This window comes from Saccoglossus kowalevskii, chromosome 11, assembly GCF_978046115.1.
Source record: "Saccoglossus kowalevskii chromosome 11, keSacKowa6.1, whole genome shotgun sequence".
Taxonomy (NCBI): domain Eukaryota; kingdom Metazoa; phylum Hemichordata; class Enteropneusta; family Harrimaniidae; genus Saccoglossus; species Saccoglossus kowalevskii.
This window is the reverse complement of record NC_140651.1, coordinates 37,167,921-37,188,651: the sequence shown is the minus strand read 5'-3', so window position 1 is coordinate 37,188,651 and position 20,731 is coordinate 37,167,921. Positions and strand designations below refer to the sequence as shown.

The window sequence follows — 20,731 nt, the reverse complement described above, 5'->3', positions numbered from 1 at the left end:
AAGTAGCCAAATAGAAAAGAATTATATTGAATTATGGAAAAAACAAATAACCTCAAAAAAAATCATCATCAGGTGAAAATAATAAATTAAGAACTTATTGTAAATTCAAAAATGAATTCAAAATGGAACAGTATTTAACACAAATTAAAGACCCCCACTATAGAAAAAGTATGTGTAAATTCAGGATAAGTGACCATGGTCTAATGATAGAGAAGGGTAGGCATGTTAGACCAAAAATAAAGTTTGAAGAAAGGGTATGCAAAAAGTGTGATACGGATGCAGTGGAGGATGAATTCCATTTCCTGATTGATTGTCCAAGTCATAAAAATGCAAGATGTAAGCTGTTTGGAAAAATTGCTTATATACATCCATATTTTAATTTGATGAAACCAGATGACAAGTTCATATACATTTTGAGCAATGTAGATAAGGAACTTGCAAACTATATTAGAGAATGTGGTGCTTTTTAAATATATATATCAATATTTCATAATTTTAAATTTGTATTTATTTAAACTACATATCAATTTCTTCCTTTTTTTTAATTTTGATTATTAGTTTAGCACTTGACTGTATGTTCTCTTCAATATCAATAAAGTATTATTATGTATTATTATTATGTGTAAAGACAGTGAACCTATTGTTACAATTACATAGGCAATGTATGGAATGGATAACAAAGGAAACTTTAGAGAACAATCAGCAAAAAATATTGAAAAGGCAGTATGGAAAGGAGAAATTGATGTCACTTCTTACCATCAACAGCAAATTGAAATGAAAAGTGCACTGCATGCTGGGATTGATGATGGAAGGTCAAGTACTGATGGTTAGTGTTTTTTCATTTTGATTATGATCATCTTCTGTTTTTGTGATTGCTTAAAACTTATTTACTGTATGTAGTAAATGTGGAAAAACGTTTGGAAATGAGTTTTGTTAATCTATTCTTTCAACAGGTCATTTCAGTTATTTTGGTTTTATTTTCTAGTTTCCTTTTTCTATATCAATGGTTCAATCCATAATTGTATACATGTACATATGCATCAAATTTCATGGTCATTTGACCAAATTAAGGCAATTTTTGTGTCAAATCACAAAATTTTAACATGTCCTTGACCATTTAAATGCATGCATATCCATGCCAATTTTATCAAACTTTGTATGAACATTAGACATGATAGGTAACTAATGCATGTCATTTTGTCTTGTGATTGAATTCAAAATGGACAACTAGCCATGTTGGTTTATTTTCAGGTTTTTTATTAATTTCTCTGACTCTAATGTCACTTCTGCAATTGTCTTTACACATTTCTCTGACACTCTTGAGTACCGCTAATTTAGTTTAAATATGGTACAATGGCAGCACATATCATATTTTTCTATTATATGTTTTTGGTGAGACTAAGTAATATTTTAATGATCCACCATTAAATGCATATTTTAACTCTTTTAACTAACCAACTATCTTGTTTACTGTATGCAGATGACCTATTACTACTTTCAGAATCAAAACATGGTCTCCAAAATGCCATTGATTTTGTAGGAATATATTGCAAACAGTGGAAGCTGGATGTCAATGCATCAAAATCAAAAATAATAATTTTCAACAAATCTGGGAAAATGCTATCAAAAAACAAATTTAAAATAAATGGACAAGAATTGGAAAACGTAACATCATATACCTATTTAGGACTAAAAATAAATTCTTCAGGTAAACTCAGCAAAGCACAGGAAGATCTTGAACACAGAGCAACAAAAGCACTATTCAAAATGAAACAACTATTATACTCAGAAAATAACATCCCAATAAAAACACACCTGAAACTATTTGACAGCATAATCAAACCAGTCTTACTCTATTGCAGTGAAGTATGGGCTAGTGATTGCATACTACAATCCAAAGATCTTCATAATAATATGCTTCCTATGGAGAAGCTACACACCAAATTCTGTAAATATGTGTTACAAGTTAACTGTAAAGCTAGTAATTTAGCATGTCTATTAGAACTTGGTAGGTATTCCCTACTTCTAACGAGCATAAAGCACTTAATAAATTATTGGCAAAAATAAAAAATAAAAAAGAAAATACTCTAGTTCAAGCATATCAACTTGGAATGGAGCTTGACAAAAACAATACACCTAACTGGGTAACTGGTGTGAAAAGCATATTAAAATATGTAAATGAAAACAGTGTGTGGGAAAACCAACATCTGCATAATGCTGCCTCTATAACAAAAAAGGTTATGGACAATCTTCGAAAAATATTCAAAATTAACAGTCAAAAAAAAATGCAGGATGACAACAAAGGAAAAAACCAAAAAAACAAATTGCGCACATACAGAATGTTAAAAAATGACTGCTCATATGAGGAGTATCTTTCAGTAATAAAAGACTCTAAACATAGATCAGCACTAACAAAACTAAGAATTAGTGCTCATGTTCTACAAATAGAAATGGGTCGCTACAATAAAATAGATGCATGCAAAAGGAAATGCCCTGTGTGTGACCTAGACGAAATTGAAGATGAAAAACATTTTCTGCTTAACTGCAAATTATATGAAAATGAAAGAAACCAACTAAACACTAAGTCAAAAATGTCACTCCCAAACATGACAGATGAAGAAAAAAGCTATGATGAACAACAATGAAAATAAAACAATTATAAAACTAGCTAATTACATATACGAATGTTTCAAAATTAGAGAAAATAACATGAAAAAGCCTTCATTCTCATCCAAATAAACAACAATATTAATATCAAGGCATATCTGCAAGGTTTTGTTTTTTTCTGTTATCATCATTTTCATGATATTTTATCTTATTGTCTTTCTTGTTGTTTTTTTCATCCACACTTTACTGTAATTTAACTCAAGATCCTATAAAGGATACGATATCAATAAAGTTTATTATTATTATTATCATTATTATTATTATTTTGGCTGATGTGCACTTCTATTGGAGATGCTAATAGATTTCATATGCATGCATGCTAATTAGAAAACTTATGAAATGACCTCGAGATGGCCAAATGGCTTATAATTCATCAAAATCAAGCATTTCTGCCATTCCAGAACCAGAACCCAGTTATTTATAAAAGAATTTCATTCAAACTTGGTACATACATTATTGGACCTTGATGCACATCATTTTTGTTATTCAGATCTGATTCAAGATGACCAACTGGTGGCCATTTTGTTTTAATAAGAGCCATATCTCTCGCATGCCTTGACCAGTCTATGTTCAAACTTTATTTATACATCATGCCACACATGTGTACATTAATTCGTTTGATGATCCAATTTAAAAATTCATCAAAATCAAAAATTTCTGCTATTCAGAAACCTGGAACAAACATTCGATATTATATAAGACCTTGATGGTGGCCATTTTGTTTTAATAAATGCTGTTCTAAAGCCATATGTCTTTGACATACCTCATCTGATTGCAGTGAGATTGTTTTTGTTTTAATGAAATGTTTTTATACATTATTTCATTTGTTGTGTTCTCTAATACGAATTCAGCCAAATACTATGTCATTAACAGGAATAATTGCACAACTAGCAAGTTACTATAGTGGTAGTGTTTATGGTATAAAATCTTCTAGACTGTGCAATTCTGTCAGCCATTTTAGTTCATCCTATGGTGACCATGGTTGGGGTTGTGGCTATCGAAATTTACAAATGATTTTGTCATCAATGGTTCAACAATTAATATATAAAGACACAGTGTTCAATGGTAAGTTTTAGCTTTTGCAATGGCAACTTGGTAATGTGGTATTGTTAATGTCTGTTTGTAGGTGTGTGGGTACGGTGGCTGGATGGGTCATTTGACAATTGGGTTGGTTGACGGATTAAAGAATTTTGCATCAGAAATAACTTTGTCAACATTATCAGTTTTTATATTGTCACTAAAAATTTATGTCTGGTATTTTTATAGTATACAGAAAGTAAATAATGGCATTGGACCATTTATATGGGATGGGGGCATTACCATGCACATTCATTTACCAATATACTCATTACTCATTCTTTGAATGTACATGTGAGTAGTAATCTCTATATTGAAATTATACCTTTTTGGGATTTAATAGAAACCAAAAACAAGACAATAGTTGTTCAGTGAGAAGCAATAAAAACAAACTTACAAATCAAAACATAATTAATTTGGGCCAGCTGGTGCTTTATGTTTGATATGGTTTTCTCTTTGTGTGAAACAGGAGTTGATAAATGTTATATAAATTAGTGATTTACATGCAGTTGAAATTTGTTTATGAAACCCAAGATTCCTCACTAGATCAAAAGGATTGATTTCATCAGAACCAATGCGAAGGCATGATAAATGCTCATGCTTACCATATTTTGAGTATTTGTGTATCACTTCAGTTTTCTTGTCATTCAAAACCAACTTGTTTGACACCATCTATTTACAAATTTCATCAATGCACACCTCAATTATAGGTCTAACCATTTCAGCAGAATTTTTGCACAATCCATGACATATACACACAAACGTCAGCTAATCTTTATATGCAATGGATTGTGTAAAAATCATGTGGTTTACCAACCTTTAGCGATGGTTTATTGCTATTATATTTTAAATATAATTCTGAGACATGGAAATAACTTTAAAGCATTGAAAACCATGTACAATGTACAAACACCTGAAAAGTCCTACTAACAACCATTATAAAATAAAAATAAAATATAGATACATCAAGTGGTGGAGTAATTTGCTATCAAACATATATGTATAATCTGTAGTTATAGTTGGTCTGTATAAATTTTGAAGTTGATCTTCCAAAAATTGAACTTTTGGTGATTTTTCCACTGGGGTCCTAAAGACACAGGTACTTTCACAAAACCACATAAAATTCTGATACTGTTAAATAGATTGATTTAAATAATTGTTGAGTATGTGCACATTATGAATATTTTGTAAATCCTTGATTATAGGAAATTTGTAACGATAGTAATTTACTACGCTGAAAATATAATATAATTGACATTGTTTACTAGGTCGAAATGTGATTCCTTCAATTCCAAAAATACAAGATTTGATAGAGAATGCTTGGAAGAAAGGTTTTGATATAGCAGGCTGTGAACAGCTAGGTGGCAAACTATGTAACACTAGAAAATGGATTGGTGCAACTGAAATTGTCACTCTTCTTTCTTCCTTACATGTCAGGTAAGTACCTCTTGCATTATATTTCATTCTCTGAAAGCATTACACACATTGCTCACATCAATTAGCGACTTCTCTGAAAGCATTTCTCACATTGCTCACTTCAATTAGTGACTTCTCTGAAAGCATTTCTCACATTGCTCACATCAATTAGTGACTTCTCTGAAAGCATTTCTCACATTGCTCACATCAATTAGTGACTTCTCTGAAAGCATTTCTCACATTGCTCACTTCAATTAGTGACTTCTCTGAAAGCATTTCTCACATTGCTCACTTCAATTAGTGACTTCTCTGAAAGCATTTCTCACATTGCTCACTTCAATTAGTGACTTCTCTGAAAGCATTGCACACATTGCTCACTTCAATTAGTGACTTCTCTGAAAGCATTTCTCACATTGCTCACTTCAATTAGTGACTTCTCTGAAAGCATTTCTCACATTGCTCACATCAATTAGTGACTTCTCTGAAAGCATTTCTCACATTGCTCACTTCAATTAGTGACTTCTCTGAAAGCATTTCTCACATTGCTCACTTCAATTAGTGACTTCTCTGAAAGCATTTCTCACATTGCTCACTTCAATTAGTGACTTCCCTGAAAGCATTTCTCACATTAATTCGGGACATCACTGAAAGCATTGCACACATTGCTCACATCAATTAGCGACTTCTCTGAAAGCATTTCTCACTTCAATTAGTGACTTCTCTGAAAACATTTCTAACATTGCTCACATCAATTAGTGACTTCTCTGAAAGCATTTCTCACATTGCTCACTTCAATTAGTGACTTCTCTGAAAGCATTTCTCACATTGCTCACATCAATTAGTGACTTCTCTGAAAGCATTTCTCACATTGCTCACTTCAATTAGTGACTTCTCTGAAAGCATTGCACACATTGCTCACTTCAATTAGTGACTTCTCTGAAAGCATTTCTCACATTGCTCACATCAATTAGTGACTTCTCTGAAAGCATTTCTCACATTGCTCACATCAATTAGTGACTTCTCTGAAAGCATTTCTCACATTGCTCACATCAATTAGTGACTTCTCTGAAAGCATTTCTCACATTGCTCACTTCAATTAGTGACTTCTCTGAAAGCATTTCTCACATTGCTCACTTCAATTAGTGACTTCTCTGAAAGCATTTCTCACATTGCTCACTTCAATTAGTGACTTCTCTGAAAGCATTTCTCACATTGCTCACTTCAATTAGTGACTTCTCTGAAAGCATTTCTCACATTGCTCACTTCAATTAGTGACTTCTCTGAAAGCATTGCACACATTGCTCACTTCAATTAGTGACTTCTCTGAAAGCATTTCTCACATTGCTCACATCAATTAGTGACTTCTTTGAAAGCATTTCTCACATTGCTCACATCAATTAGTGACTTCTCTGAAAGCATTTCTCACATTGCTCACTTCAATTAGTGACTTCTCTGAAAGCATTTCTCACATTGCTCACTTCAATTAGTGACTTCTCTGAAAGCATTGCACACATTGCTCACTTCAATTAGTGACTTCTCTGAAAGCATTTCTCACATTGCTCACATCAATTAGTGACTTCTCTGAAAGCATTTCTCACATTGCTCACATCAATTAGTGACTTCTCTGAAAGCATTTCTCACATTGCTCACTTCAATTAGTGACTTCTCTGAAAGCATTTCTCACATTGCTCACTTCAATTAGTGACTTCTCTGAAAGCATTTCTCACATTGCTCACTTCATTTAGTGACTTCTCTGAAAGCATTTCTCACATTGCTCACATCAATTAGTGACTTCTCTGAAAGCATTTCTCACATTGCTCACTTCAATTAGTGACTTCTCTGAAAGCATTTCTCACATTGCTCACTTCAATTAGTGACTTCTCTGAAAGCATTGCACACATTGCTCACTTCAATTAGTGACTTCTCTGAAAGCATTTCTCACATTGCTCACTTCAATTAGTGACTTCTCTGAAAGCATTTCTCACATTGCTCACATCAATTAGTGACTTCTCTGAAAGCATTTCTCACATTGCTCACTTCAATTAGTGACTTCTCTGAAAGCATTTCTCACATTGCTCACTTCAATTAGTGACTTCTCTGAAAGCATTTCTCACATTGCTCACTTCAATTAGTGACTTCTCTGAAAGCATTTCTCACATTGCTCACTTCAATTAGTGACTTCCCTGAAAGCATTTCTCACATTAATTCGGGACATCACTGAAAGCATTGCACACATTGCTCACTTCAATTAGTGACTTCTCTGAAAGCATGTCAGGTAAGTACCTATTGCATTATATTTCATTCTCTGAAAGCATTACACACATTGCTCACATCAATTAGCGACTTCTCTGAAAGCATTTCTCACATTGCTCACTTCAATTAGTGACTTCTCTGAAAGCATTTCTCACATTGCTCACATCAATTAGTGACTTCTCTGAAAGCATTTCTCACATTGCTCACATCAATTAGTGACTTCTCTGAAAGCATTTCTCACATTGCTCACATCAATTAGTGACTTCTCTGAAAGCATTTCTCACATTGCTCACTTCAATTAGTGACTTCTCTGAAAGCATTTCTCACATTGCTCACTTCAATTAGTGACTTCTCTGAAAGCATTGCACACATTGCTCACTTCAATTAGTGACTTCTCTGAAAGCATTTCTCACATCAATTAGTGACTTCTCTGAAAGCATTTCTCACATTGCTCACATCAATTAGTGACTTCTCTGAAAGCATTTCTCACATTGCTCACTTCAGTTAGTGACTTCTCTGAAAGCATTTCTCACATTGCTCACTTCAATTAGTGACTTCTCTTAAAGCATTTCTCACATTGCTCACTTCAATTAGTGACTTCCCTGAAAGCATTTCTCACATTAATTCGGGACATCACTGAAAGCATTGCACACATTGCTCACTTCAATTAGTGACTTCTCTGAAAGCATTTCTCACATTGCTCACTTCAATTAGTGACTTCTCTGAAAGCATTTCTCACATTGCTCACATCAATTAGTGACTTCTCTGAAAGCATTTCTCACATTGCTCACTTCAATTAGTGACTTCTCTGAAAGCATTTCTCACATTGCTCACTTCAATTAGTGACTTCTCTGAAAGCATTTCTCACATTGCTCACTTCAATTAGTGACTTCTCTGAAAGCATTTCTCACATTGCTCACTTCAATTAGTGACTTCCCTGAAAGCATTTCTCACATTAATTCGGGACATCACTGAAAGCATTGCACACATTGCTCACTTCAATTAGTGACTTCTCTGAAAGCATGTCAGGTAAGTACCTATTGCATTATATTTCATTCTCTGAAAGCATTACACACATTGCTCACATCAATTAGCGACTTCTCTGAAAGCATTTCTCACATTGCTCACTTCAATTAGTGACTTCTCTGAAAGCATTTCTCACATTGCTCACATCAATTAGTGACTTCTCTGAAAGCATTTCTCACATTGCTCACATCAATTAGTGACTTCTCTGAAAGCATTTCTCACATTGCTCACATCAATTAGTGACTTCTCTGAAAGCATTTCTCACATTGCTCACTTCAATTAGTGACTTCTCTGAAAGCATTTCTCACATTGCTCACTTCAATTAGTGACTTCTCTGAAAGCATTGCACACATTGCTCACTTCAATTAGTGACTTCTCTAAAAGCATTTCTCACATCAATTAGTGACTTCTCTGAAAGCATTTCTCACATTGCTCACATCAATTAGTGACTTCTCTGAAAGCATTTCTCACATTGCTCACTTCAGTTAGTGACTTCTCTGAAAGCATTTCTCACATTGCTCACTTCAATTAGTGACTTCTCTTAAAGCATTTCTCACATTGCTCACTTCAATTAGTGACTTCCCTGAAAGCATTTCTCACATTAATTCGGGACATCACTGAAAGCATTGCACACATTGCTCACTTCAATTAGTGACTTCTCTGAAAGCATTTCTCACATTGCTCACTTCAATTAGTGACTTCTCTGAAAGCATTTCTCACATTGCTCACTTCAATTAGTGACTTCTCTGAAAGCATTTCTCACATTGCTCACTTCAATTAGTGACTTCTCTGAAAGCATTTCTCACATTGCTCACTTCAATTAGTGACTTCTCTGAAAGCATTGCACACGCACACAAAATATTGGAACTGTGTACAGAAGAATATGTAATATTTAAGCAATAACCCCCGCCGAAGGCGGGTATACCACGAGATATTGCATAATTCACGACATATATGCACGAGCCGCAGGCGAGTGCATATATGGAGTGAATTGTGCAATATCAAGTGGTATACCCAACTTCGGCGGGGGTTATTGCTATTATATTATACCAGTATATTGACAATTCGATAAAACTTGTAAAAAAAGAGTTTACTTTCATCTACTAAAAGATCATGATTATGGCCCTTGAACATGAATATTTATAAGAATAGTATGTAGTTGTACGCTGAATGCATACAAAAATTACATGCGCAACACAGTTCAAATTGAATACAAACTAATTTTTATTCCACATGAAAAAAACCATATCCACGTTGAATAGAGCAGCGTAAACACACAAATTAGCATAACAAAGGATGACCTTTCTGACCTTTTACTGACGCACAACGTGATTTGAAATACAGGGTCGTGTACAGTTTGGATCATTTAAACAACGGATTTTCCACGTTTTCATTCCGGTTTTTGTACAATTTGGACTGTAATTTGCCCATTGAAAATACAGTTGTGAAATAAACCGGTTTTGTGACTCATCATACTACTTGTAACTGTGGATATTTGACGTTCGGCGGGACGCGGTGTATCATGTACGGTGACCAGCACAGCGACCTCAGTTCCAACATCTGACCTGGATACCTTTGGTATAACCAAAGTTTTGTGACAGTATGACTGACAAGTTTTGTCATTGTTCTGGGGTAAGTTTGATGGTGTAAGATCGGATTTTCGCATCGTTTTTGTGACACGTACATGATATGCCTTGTCTCAACTCCGGCCGAAAGACTTTGCACGCTGTCGCTCTAATACAGTGGTTGGTGTACACTCGGCACAAATCTGTAGCTTTCAAAATTACCTTCATCATCTCCTGTAATTTATTTACCCATAGTGAAGAATTACAATACCATATATTGTCGTCGAATCCTGCGTTGTCCCGTGTTTTTTGAAACAGATGGCAATTACCCGGGTGCACTGCAATTTTGTCAGCTGCCGCTACCGGACACCGGTTGTTATTGGTGGCATACATTTTTGCCTGTGACTCATAGTTATTTGCATTTTTATGTCATTAAATCCATCAATTATATCTTGTACTTAAAGATCATGTTTTCTTTGTTGGAAGTTCACAATCCATCTCAAAGTAACAACCCTGAGAACATAGCGTTCTGGCGTTTGTGTAGGCACCTCACGGTGTTAAGGGACGGTGGTTTAGGTTTGTGTGGCGAACGACAATCACCCAACGACCGACGCTCACAACTTGGATCCCACCATTAACAAAAAGCAATATTATAGTTATATAACTTTTCAGATGTTTTTAATTCAGTATTTTTTTCAATATTCTTCTAAAATTCAACCACTATATTTCCCTAAAAATCAAATAATACCGGTTTTATGTATTTCCGTATTAAACCTGTAGTCAATTCATGTTCCAGGGCCACTTGGTTTAGCCGTGCATTATCAGCCAATATACCATGGATTGCATATGCAAATTTTGTGTTTGGACCAATCAAATCAATGGATTAACACCATCAATATACTGGTATAATATAATACATAATAGTTCATGTTTTCCTCTGTCTAGCTGTAAACTGATTGATTTTCATTGTCCTTCATCAATGGATGGGACTCATCCGCAGTTATTTGATTGGGTTAGAAAATATTATGATGAAATGCCATTAAGAACACCGCTCTATTTACAACATCAAGGTAAGCTATATGAAGACTGTCCAAGTGTCATGTGAGCTGAGTCATGAAAATACTTTCTCGTATCAGTGTGTACGCCATGTTATAAACAATTAAAACAAGTTCTCAAAGTTTCATTTGCAGTGATTTATTTTGTATTTAGAATTTAATTATATTTATACCCCATTCAGACATACCCACTGCCACTATGACAACAGGGTTGCCATTTGAAGAAAAAAAAATGAATTCATATTATTCATGCAACCTATAGCCAACTTTAATTGTCAAAAACTATAGATATGTTATATGTTAACACATATGAATGTTGTTTTCATAGTGCATATGTACCTGTCAGTTTACTATTAAATCCTATGTAGAAATACACTAGTACATGCCATGGTGTATTTTCCATGTAAAATACACTAGTATATGCCATGGTGTATTTTCTATGTAAAATACACTAGTACATGCCATGGTGTATTCTCTATGTAAAATACACTAGTATATGCCATGGTGTATTTTCTATGTAAAATACACTAGTACACGCCATAGTGTATTCTCTATGTAGCAATACACTAGTACATGCCATGGTGTATTTTCTATGTAAAATACATTAGTACATGTCATGGTGTATTGTCTATGTAGAAATACACTAGTACATGCCATGGCGTATTATCTATGTAGCAATAGACTAGTACATGCCATGGCGTATTCTATTTGACAATACAGTACTATATGCCATGGTGTGTGTTCTACGTAAAATACACTAGTACATGCCATGGTGGATTTTCTATGTAAAATACACTAGTACATGCCATGGTGTATTTTCTATGTAGCAATACACTAGTACATGCCATGGTGTATTTTCTATGTAGCAATACACTAGTACATGCCATGGTGTATTTTCTATGTAAAATACGCTAGTACATGCCATGGTGTATTTTCTATGTGAAATACGCTAGTACATGCCATGGTGTATTTTCTATGTAAAATACACTAGTACATGCCATGGTGTATGTTCTATGTGGCAATACACTAGTACATGTAATGGTGCATTTTCTATGTAAAATATGCTAGTACATGCCATGGTGTATTTTCTATGTAAAATACGCTAGTACATGCCATGGTGTATTTTCTATGTAAAATACGCCAGTACATGCCATGGTGCATTTTCTATGTAAAACACACTAGTACATGCCATGGTGTATTCTCTATGTAGCAATACACTAGTACATGCCATGGCGTATTTTCTATGTAAAATACACTAGTACATGCCATGGTGTATTTTCTATGTAAAATACACTAGTACATGCCATGATGTATTTTCTATTTAAAATACACTCGTACATGCCATGGTGTATTATCTATGTAGCAATACACTAGTACATGCCATGGTGTATTTTCTATGTAAAATACACTAGTACATGCCATGGTGTATTTTCTATGTAAAATACGCTCGTGCATGCCATGGTGTATTTTCTATGTAAAATACACTAGTACATGCCATGGTGTATTTTCTTCGTAGCAATACACTAGTACATGCCATGGTGTATTTTCTATGTAAAATACGCTAGTACATGCCATGGTGTATTTTCTATGTAAAATACGCTAGTACATGCCATGGTGTATTTTCTATGTAAAATACACTAGTACATGCCATGGTGTGTTCTATGTAGCAATACACTAGCAATACACTAGCACATGCCATACCGTATTCTATTTGACAATACAGTAGTATATGCCATGGTGTGTGTTCTACGTAAAATGCACTAGTACATGCCATAGTGTATTCTCTATGTAGCAATACACTAGTACATGCCATGGTGTATTCTCTATGTAGCAATACACTAGTACATGCCATGGTGTATTTTCTATGTAGCAATACACTTGTACATGCCATGGTGTATTTTCTATGTAGCAATACACTAGAATGTGCCATGGTGTATTCTCTATGAAAAATACACTAGTACATGCCATGGTGCATTTTCTATGTGGCAATACACTAGTACATGTCATGGTGTATTCTATGTGACAATACAGTAGTATATGCCATGGTGTGTGTTCTACGTAAAATACACTAGTACATGCCATGGTGTATTTTCTATGTAAAATACACTAGTATATGCCATGGTGTATTTTCTATGCAAAATACACTAGTACATGCCATGGTGTATTCTCTATGTAAAATACACTAGTATATGCCATGGTGTATTTTCTATGTAAAATACACTAGTACACGCCATAGTGTATTCTCTATGTAGCAATACACTAGTACATGCCATGGTGTATTTTCTATGTAAAATACATTAGTACATGTCATGGTGTATTGTCTATGTAGAAATACACTAGTACATGCCATGGCGTATTATCTATGTAGCAATAGACTAGTACATGCCATGGCGTATTCTATTTGACAATACAGTACTATATGCCATGGTGTGTGTTCTACGTAAAATACACTAGTACATGCCATGGTGGATTTTCTATGTAAAATACACTAGTACATGCCATGGTGTATTTTCTATGTAGCAATACACTAGTACATGCCATGGTGTATTTTCTATGTAGCAATACACTAGTACATGCCATGGTGTATTTTCTATGTAAAATACGCTAGTACATGCCATGGTGTATTTTCTATGTAAAATACGCTAGTACATGCCATGGTGTATTTTCTATGTAAAATACACTAGTACATGCCATGGTGTATGTTCTATGTGGCAATACACTAGTACATGTAATGGTGCATTTTCTATGTAAAATATGCTAGTACATGCCATGGTGTATTTTCTATGTAAAATACGCTAGTACATGCCATGGTGTATTTTCTATGTAAAATACGCCAGTACATGCCATGGTGCATTTTCTATGTAAAACACACTAGTACATGCCATGGTGTATTCTCTATGTAGCAATACACTAGTACATGCCATGGCGTATTTTCTATGTAAAATACACTAGTACATGCCATGGTGTATTTTCTATGTAAAATACACTAGTACATGCCATGATGTATTTTCTATTTAAAATACACTCGTACATGCCATGGTGTATTATCTATGTAGCAATACACTAGTACATGCCATGGTGTATTTTCTATGTAAAATACACTAGTACATGCCATGGTGTATTTTCTATGTAAAATACGCTAGTGCATGCCATGGTGTATTTTCTATGTAAAATACACTAGTACATGCCATGGTGTATTTTCTTCGTAGCAATACACTAGTACATGCCATGGTGTATTTTCTATGTAAAATACGCTAGTACATGCCATGGTGTATTTTCTATGTGAAATACGCTAGTACATGCCATGGTGTATTTTCTATGTAAAATACACTAGTACATGCCATGGTGTGTTCTATGTAGCAATACACTAGCAATACACTAGCACATGCCATACCGTATTCTATTTGACAATACAGTAGTATATGCCATGGTGTGTGTTCTACGTAAAATGCACTAGTACATGCCATAGTGTATTATCTATGTAGCAATACACTAGTACATGCCATGGTGTATTTTCTATGTAAAATACACTAGTACATGCCATGGTGTATTTTCTATGTAAAATACGCTCGTGCATGCCATGGTGTATTTTCTATGTAAAATACACTAGTACATGCCATGGTGTATTTTCTTCGTAGCAATACACTAGTACATGCCATGGTGTATTTTCTATGTAAAATACGCTAGTACATGCCATGGTGTATTTTCTATGTAAAATACGCTAGTACATGCCATGGTGTATTTTCTATGTAAAATACACTAGTACATGCCATGGTGTGTTCTATGTAGCAATACACTAGCAATACACTAGCACATGCCATACCGTATTCTATTTGACAATACAGTAGTATATGCCATGGTGTGTGTTCTACGTAAAATGCACTAGTACATGCCATAGTGTATTCTCTATGTAGCAATACACTAGTACATGCCATGGTGTATTCTCTATGTAGCAATACACTAGTACATGCCATGGTGTATTTTCTATGTAGCAATACACTTGTACATGCCATGGTGTATTTTCTATGTAGCAATACACTAGAATGTGCCATGGTGTATTCTCTATGAAAAATACACTAGTACATGCCATGGTGCATTTTCTATGTGGCAATACACTAGTACATGTCATGGTGTATTCTATGTGACAATACAGTAGTATATGCCATGGTGTGTGTTCTACGTAAAATACACTAGTACATGCCATGGTGTATTTTCTATGTAAAATACACTAGTATATGCCATGGTGTATTTTCTATGCAAAATACACTAGTACATGCCATGGTGTATTCTCTATGTAAAATACACTAGTATATGCCATGGTGTATTTTCTATGTAAAATACACTAGTACACGCCATAGTGTATTCTCTATGTAGCAATACACTAGTACATGCCATGGTGTATTTTCTATGTAAAATACATTAGTACATGTCATGGTGTATTGTCTATGTAGAAATACACTAGTACATGCCATGGCGTATTATCTATGTAGCAATAGACTAGTACATGCCATGGCGTATTCTATTTGACAATACAGTACTATATGCCATGGTGTGTGTTCTACGTAAATACACTAGTACATGCCATGGTGGATTTTCTATGTAAAATACACTAGTACATGCCATGGTGTATTTTCTATGTAGCAATACACTAGTACATGCCATGGTGTATTTTCTATGTAGCAATACACTAGTACATGCCATGGTGTATTTTCTATGTAAAATACGCTAGTACATGCCATGGTGTATTTTCTATGTAAAATACGCTAGTACATGCCATGGTGTATTTTCTATGTAAAATACACTAGTACATGCCATGGTGTATGTTCTATGTGGCAATACACTAGTACATGTAATGGTGCATTTTCTATGTAAAATATGCTAGTACATGCCATGGTGTATTTTCTATGTAAAATACGCTAGTACATGCCATGGTGTATTTTCTATGTAAAATACGCCAGTACATGCCATGGTGCATTTTCTATGTAAAACACACTAGTACATGCCATGGTGTATTCTCTATGTAGCAATACACTAGTACATGCCATGGCGTATTTTCTATGTAAAATACACTAGTACATGCCATGGTGTATTTTCTATGTAAAATACACTAGTACATGCCATGATGTATTTTCTATTTAAAATACACTCGTACATGCCATGGTGTATTATCTATGTAGCAATACACTAGTACATGCCATGGTGTATTTTCTATGTAAAATACACTAGTACATGCCATGGTGTATTTTCTATGTAAAATACGCTAGTGCATGCCATGGTGTATTTTCTATGTAAAATACACTAGTACATGCCATGGTGTATTTTCTTCGTAGCAATACACTAGTACATGCCATGGTGTATTTTCTATGTAAAATACGCTAGTACATGCCATGGTGTATTTTCTATGTGAAATACGCTAGTACATGCCATGGTGTATTTTCTATGTAAAATACACTAGTACATGCCATGGTGTGTTCTATGTAGCAATACACTAGCACATGCCATACCGTATTCTATTTGACAATACAGTAGTATATGCCATGGTGTGTGTTCTACGTAAAATGCACTAGTACATGCCATAGTGTATTCTCTATGTAGCAATACACTAGTACATGCCATGGTGTATTCTCTATGTAGCAATACACTAGTACATGCCATGGTGTATTTTCTATGTAGCAATACACTTGTACATGCCATGGTGTATTTTCTATGTAGCAATACACTAGAATGTGCCATGGTGTATTCTCTATGAAAAATACACTAGTACATGCCATGGTGCATTTTCTATGTGGCAATACACTAGTACATGTCATGGTGTATTCTATGTGACAATACAGTAGTATATGCCATGGTGTGTGTTCTACGTAAAATACACTAGTACATGCCATGGTGTATTTTCTATGTAAAATACACTAGTACATGCCATGGTGTATTTTCTATGTAGCAATACACTAGTACATGCCATGGTGTATTTTCTATGTAGCAATACACTAGTACATGCCATGGTGTATTTTCTATGTAAAATACGCTAGTACATGCCATGGTGTATTTTCTATGTAAAATACGCTAGTACATGCCATGGTGTATGTTCTATGTGGCAATACACTAGTACATGTAATGGTGCATTTTCTATGTAAAATATGCTAGTACATGCCATGGTGTATTCTATGTAGCAATACACTAGCAATACACTAGCACATGCCATAGCGTATTCTATTTGACAATACAGTAGTATATGCCATGGTTTGTGTTCTACGTAAAATACACTAGTACATGCCATGGTGTATTTTCTTCGTAAAATACACTAGTACATGCCATGGTGTATTATCTATGTAAAATACGCTAGTACATGCCATGGTGTATTTTCTATGTAAAATACGCTAGTACATGCCATGGTGTATTTTCTATGTAAAATACACTAGTACATGCCATGGTGTATGTTCTATGTGGCAATACACTAGTACATGTAATGGTGCATTTTCTATGTAAAATATGCTAGTACATGCCATGGTGTATTTTCTATGTAAAATACGCTAGTACATGCCATGGTGTATTTTCTATGTAAAATACGCCAGTACATGCCATGGTGCATTTTCTATGTAAAACACACTAGTACATGCCATGGTGTATTCTCTATGTAGCAATACACTAGTACATGCCATGGCGTATTTTCTATGTAAAATACACTAGTACATGCCATGGTGTATTTTCTATGTAAAATACACTAGTACATGCCATGATGTATTTTCTATTTAAAATACACTCGTACATGCCATGGTGTATTATCTATGTAGCAATACACTAGTACATGCCATGGTGTATTTTCTATGTAAAATACACTAGTACATGCCATGGTGTATTTTCTATGTAAAATACGCTCGTGCATGCCATGGTGTATTTTCTATGTAAAATACACTAGTACATGCCATGGTGTATTTTCTTCGTAGCAATACACTAGTACATGCCATGGTGTATTTTCTATGTAAAATACGCTAGTACATGCCATGGTGTATTTTCTATGTAACATACGCTAGTACATGCCATGGTGTATTTTCTATGTAAAATACACTAGTACATGCCATGGTGTGTTCTATGTAGCAATACACTAGCAATACACTAGCACATGCCATACCGTATTCTATTTGACAATACAGTAGTATATGCCATGGTGTGTGTTCTACGTAAATACACTAGTACATGCCATGGTGTATTTTCTATGTAAAATACGCTAGTACATGCCATGGTGTATTTTCTATGTAAAATACGCCAGTACATGCCATGGTGCATTTTCTATGTAAAACACACTAGTACATGCCATGGTGTATTCTCTATGTAGCAATACACTAGTACATGCCATGGCGTATTTTCTATGTAAAATACACTAGTACATGCCATGGTGTATTTTCTATGTAAAATACACTAGTACATGCCATGATGTATTTTCTATTTAAAATACACTCGTACATGCCATGGTGTATTATCTATGTAGCAATACACTAGTACATGCCATGGTGTATTTTCTATGTAAAATACACTAGTACATGCCATGGTGTATTTTCTATGTAAAATACGCTAGTGCATGCCATGGTGTATTTTCTATGTAAAATACACTAGTACATGCCATGGTGTATTTTCTTCGTAGCAATACACTAGTACATGCCATGGTGTATTTTCTATGTAAAATACGCTAGTACATGCCATGGTGTATTTTCTATGTGAAATACGCTAGTACATGCCATGGTGTATTTTCTATGTAAAATACACTAGTACATGCCATGGTGTGTTCTATGTAGCAATACACTAGCAATACACTAGCACATGCCATACCGTATTCTATTTGACAATACAGTAGTATATGCCATGGTGTGTGTTCTACGTAAAATGCACTAGTACATGCCATAGTGTATTCTCTATGTAGCAATACACTAGTACATGCCATGGTGTATTCTCTATGTAGCAATACACTAGTACATGCCATGGTGTATTTTCTATGTAGCAATACACTTGTACATGCCATGGTGTATTTTCTATGTAGCAATACACTAGAATGTGCCATGGTGTATTCTCTATGAAAAATACACTAGTACATGCCATGGTGCATTTTCTATGTGGCAATACACTAGTACATGTCATGGTGTATTCTATGTGACAATACAGTAGTATATGCCATGGTGTGTGTTCTACGTAAAATACACTAGTACATGCCATGGTGTATTTTCTATGTAAAATACACTAGTACATGCCATGGTGTATTTTCTATGTAGCAATACACTAGTACATGCCATGGTGTATTTTCTATGTAGCAATACACTAGTACATGCCATGGTGTATTTTCTATGTAAAATACGCTAGTACATGCCATGGTGTATTTTCTATGTAAAATACGCTAGTACATGCCATGGTGTATGTTCTATGTGGCAATACACTAGTACATGTAATGGTGCATTTTCTATGTAAAATATGCTAGTACATGCCATGGTGTATTCTATGTAGCAATACACTAGCAATACACTAGCACATGCCATAGCGTATTCTATTTGACAATACAGTAGTATATGCCATGGTTTGTGTTCTACGTAAAATACACTAGTACATGCCATGGTGTATTTTCTTCGTAAAATACACTAGTACATGCCATGGTGTATTATCTATGTAAAATACGCTAGTACATGCCATGGTGTATTTTCTATGTAAAATACGCTAGTACATGCCATGGTGTATTTTCTATGTAAAATACACTAGTACATGCCATGGTGTATGTTCTATGTGGCAATACACTAGTACATGTAATGGTGCATTTTCTATGTAAAATATGCTAGTACATGCCATGGTGTATTTTCTATGTAAAATACGCTAGTACATGCCATGGTGTATTTTCTATGTAAAATACGCCAGTACATGCCATGGTGCATTTTCTATGTAAAACACACTAGTACATGCCATGGTGTATTCTCTATGTAGCAATACACTAGTACATGCCATGGCGTATTTTCTATGTAAAATACACTAGTACATGCCATGGTGTATTTTCTATGTAAAATACACTAGTACATGCCATGATGTATTTTCTATTTAAAATACACTCGTACATGCCATGGTGTATTATCTATGTAGCAATACACTAGTACATGCCATGGTGTATTTTCTATGTAAAATACACTAGTACATGCCATGGTGTATTTTCTATGTAAAATACGCTCGTGCATGCCATGGTGTATTTTCTATGTAAAATACACTAGTACATGCCATGGTGTATTTTCTTCGTAGCAATACACTAGTACATGCCATGGTGTATTTTCTATGTAAAATACGCTAGTACATGCCATGGTGTATTTTCTATGTAACATACGCTAGTACATGCCATGGTGTATTTTCTATGTAAAATACACTAGTACATGCCATGGTGTGTTCTATGTAGCAATACACTAGCAATACACTAGCACATGCCATACCGTATTCTATTTGACAATACAGTAGTATATGCCATGGTGTGTGTTCTACGTAAAATGCACTAGTACATGCCATAGTGTATTCTCTATGTAGCAATACACTAGTACATGCCATGGTGTATTCTCTATGTAGCAATACACTAGTACATGCCATGGTGTATTTTCTATGTAGCAATACACTTGTACATGCCATGGTGTATTTTCCATGTAGCAATACACTAGAATG

General features: G+C 34.7%; 1 protein-coding gene across 3 annotated transcripts in view; it reads left to right on the top strand.

Moving 5' to 3' along the window:
• Window positions 1-20,731, top strand: part of LOC146737183 (zinc finger-containing ubiquitin peptidase 1-like) — a 73,777-nt gene that overhangs the window by 21,426 nt on the left and 31,620 nt on the right. For all 3 annotated transcript variants that reach the window (XM_085505166.1, XM_085505165.1, XM_085505167.1), the window contains exons 4-7: window positions 658-826; window positions 3,541-3,732; window positions 5,013-5,181; window positions 10,950-11,074. In XM_085505166.1, the coding sequence (XP_085361292.1) occupies window positions 658-826; window positions 3,541-3,732; window positions 5,013-5,181; window positions 10,950-11,074 (655 nt within the window). The remainder of the gene's footprint in view (window positions 1-657; window positions 827-3,540; window positions 3,733-5,012; window positions 5,182-10,949; window positions 11,075-20,731) is intronic.